This window comes from Petaurus breviceps, unplaced genomic scaffold (assembly GCF_028583685.1).
Source record: "Petaurus breviceps papuanus isolate PSGF00001 unplaced genomic scaffold, PetGlider_PUasm1.0 90333, whole genome shotgun sequence".
NCBI lineage: Eukaryota > Metazoa > Chordata > Mammalia > Diprotodontia > Petauridae > Petaurus > Petaurus breviceps.
The window spans coordinates 453,169-454,870 of NW_027187220.1; the positions used below are offsets into that span (position 1 = coordinate 453,169).

General features: G+C 66.7%; 1 protein-coding gene across 1 annotated transcript in view; it reads right to left on the reverse strand.

Annotated features, from left to right (window-relative positions):
* The window catches only part of SYN1 (synapsin I), a 12,344-nt gene extending 11,088 nt beyond the window's left edge, over positions 1 to 1,256 (reverse strand). The window contains exon 1 of the mRNA XM_069108118.1: positions 791 to 1,256. Within this exon, the coding sequence (XP_068964219.1) occupies positions 791 to 1,215 (425 nt within the window). The 5' untranslated portion in view covers positions 1,216 to 1,256. The remainder of the gene's footprint in view (positions 1 to 790) is intronic.
* Positions 1,257 to 1,702: the final 446 nt, after the last annotated feature.

Sequence of the window (1,702 nt, forward strand, 5' to 3'; positions counted from 1 at the left end):
AGGGGGATGCTGGGCTCCAGGAGGGGGAGGGGGATGCTGGGCTCCAGAAAGGGGAGGGGGATCCGGGCTCCAGGAGGGGGAGGGGAGAGGAAGGAGATGACGAAGCAGTTCCCTCTGCTGCCTCTCCACGCACACAGGGAAGCCTGATGCAATCCAGCCTCCCCCCTCCTCAAACACATTAGTCAGTCCTGGGTAAGGTAGCCCAAACAGGGAATTGAGCTCCTTGGCAGCTCGCTACGTGAGGCCAGGAGCCCTGGCCAGGTTTCACTCTCTTTCCCACCGCAACCTCTGTATAGAGTACGAGGAAAAGGATAAGGACTGGGTATGGGATTCTATTGGTTTAGGGCATTCTCAGATGAGGAACCTCCCTCTACCAAGGCACCTTCTACCCAACCTCTAAACTGAGGTGAAGTGATTTGACCTGGGTCACATGGCCTGGCCTGTCAGAGGTGGGGCACTTGCTAAATGCGGGGCAGGGGCTCAAAACAGAAAGAGACAGGTATGCCTCAAGAAGCAGGAGCTGAGGGCCGGGGGACGCCTCCGAGCTAGGCTGCAGTGAGTGCTAACCACTGAGCCCTCGGGCCCAGTCCTGCTCTCATCCTCCCCTGACTCAGAATAAACTGGCAATTGACACCTCAGGAACGCCGGAGGGAGGGCACTAAGCTGCTGGGGTTGAAGGTGCGAGCCATAGGGGATCATAGAGAGGGAGCAAGAAAGAAGCCAGGAGTCCAGAGGCAGGGCAGGGCCGGGCAGGGTAGGAGAGAGGGACTGGGCTGGAGAAGCGCCTCACCAGTCTGTGGGCCCCTCGTCGATTACCAGCAGGGTCTTGCTGCCGCGGCTGGAGGCCCCGGAGCCCCCGGCCACGCCCCCAACCTGCTCGCTGAAGGTGGCTGCGGCCGCCGCGGTGGTCTGCTTCACTGCGTTGGACAGCGACGAGAAGAAGCCGCCTGCGCCGCCCCCGCCCAGCCCTGAGCCGGAGCCGGAGCCGGGGCCCGGGCCCGGGCCGGGGCCGGGGCTGGGGCCGGGGCCGGGGCTGGGAGCGGCCGCAGGCAGGGGCCGCTCGGCGGGAGACACGCTGCCCGAGCCTCCCGAAGGGGGCGCTGGGCCGCCGGGTGGGGGCGGGGGCGGCTGAGGCCGCTGCAGATCGGTCATGTAGCCGTTGGGCAGGTTGGCCATGAAGTTGCTGTCGGACAGGCGGCGCCGGAGGTAATTCATGGCGCCGGTCGCGGGCCCGCCGGCCGCCGGAGACAGCAGCGGCCGCCTCACTGACCGACAGCGGGAGGCAGGGAGGGATGCGGGGAGGGATGCGGACGAAGATGCAGGCGAGGAGGGATGGAGGCAGGCTTTCTGGCTGCCAGCTCCGGGGCTCCGAGGTTGAGGCTAGCCCCTCTCCGACCCTCTGGCCAGCGAGAGGCGCAAGACAGCGTCGGGGGCTGCAGCGCAACAGAGAATGCGGCGGCTCCTGCTGAGCCCTGGAGCCGACTGAGCGCAACGCTGCAGCATCGACGCACTGCCCGCCTGCTCCCTCCTTCCCACCCCCCCCTCGCCACCCCACGCGTGTGGTTCCGCCCAGCGCAGCCCAGTCAAGACTCCCCCTTCTTCGCAGCGCGTGGCTCAAGCCATCACGGCCCTAGGTGGCTTGGAGCAGCCCATTTAGGCTGAGAGCAGGGGGAAGGGGGGAGATGTCCCTCCCCCCCCCCCC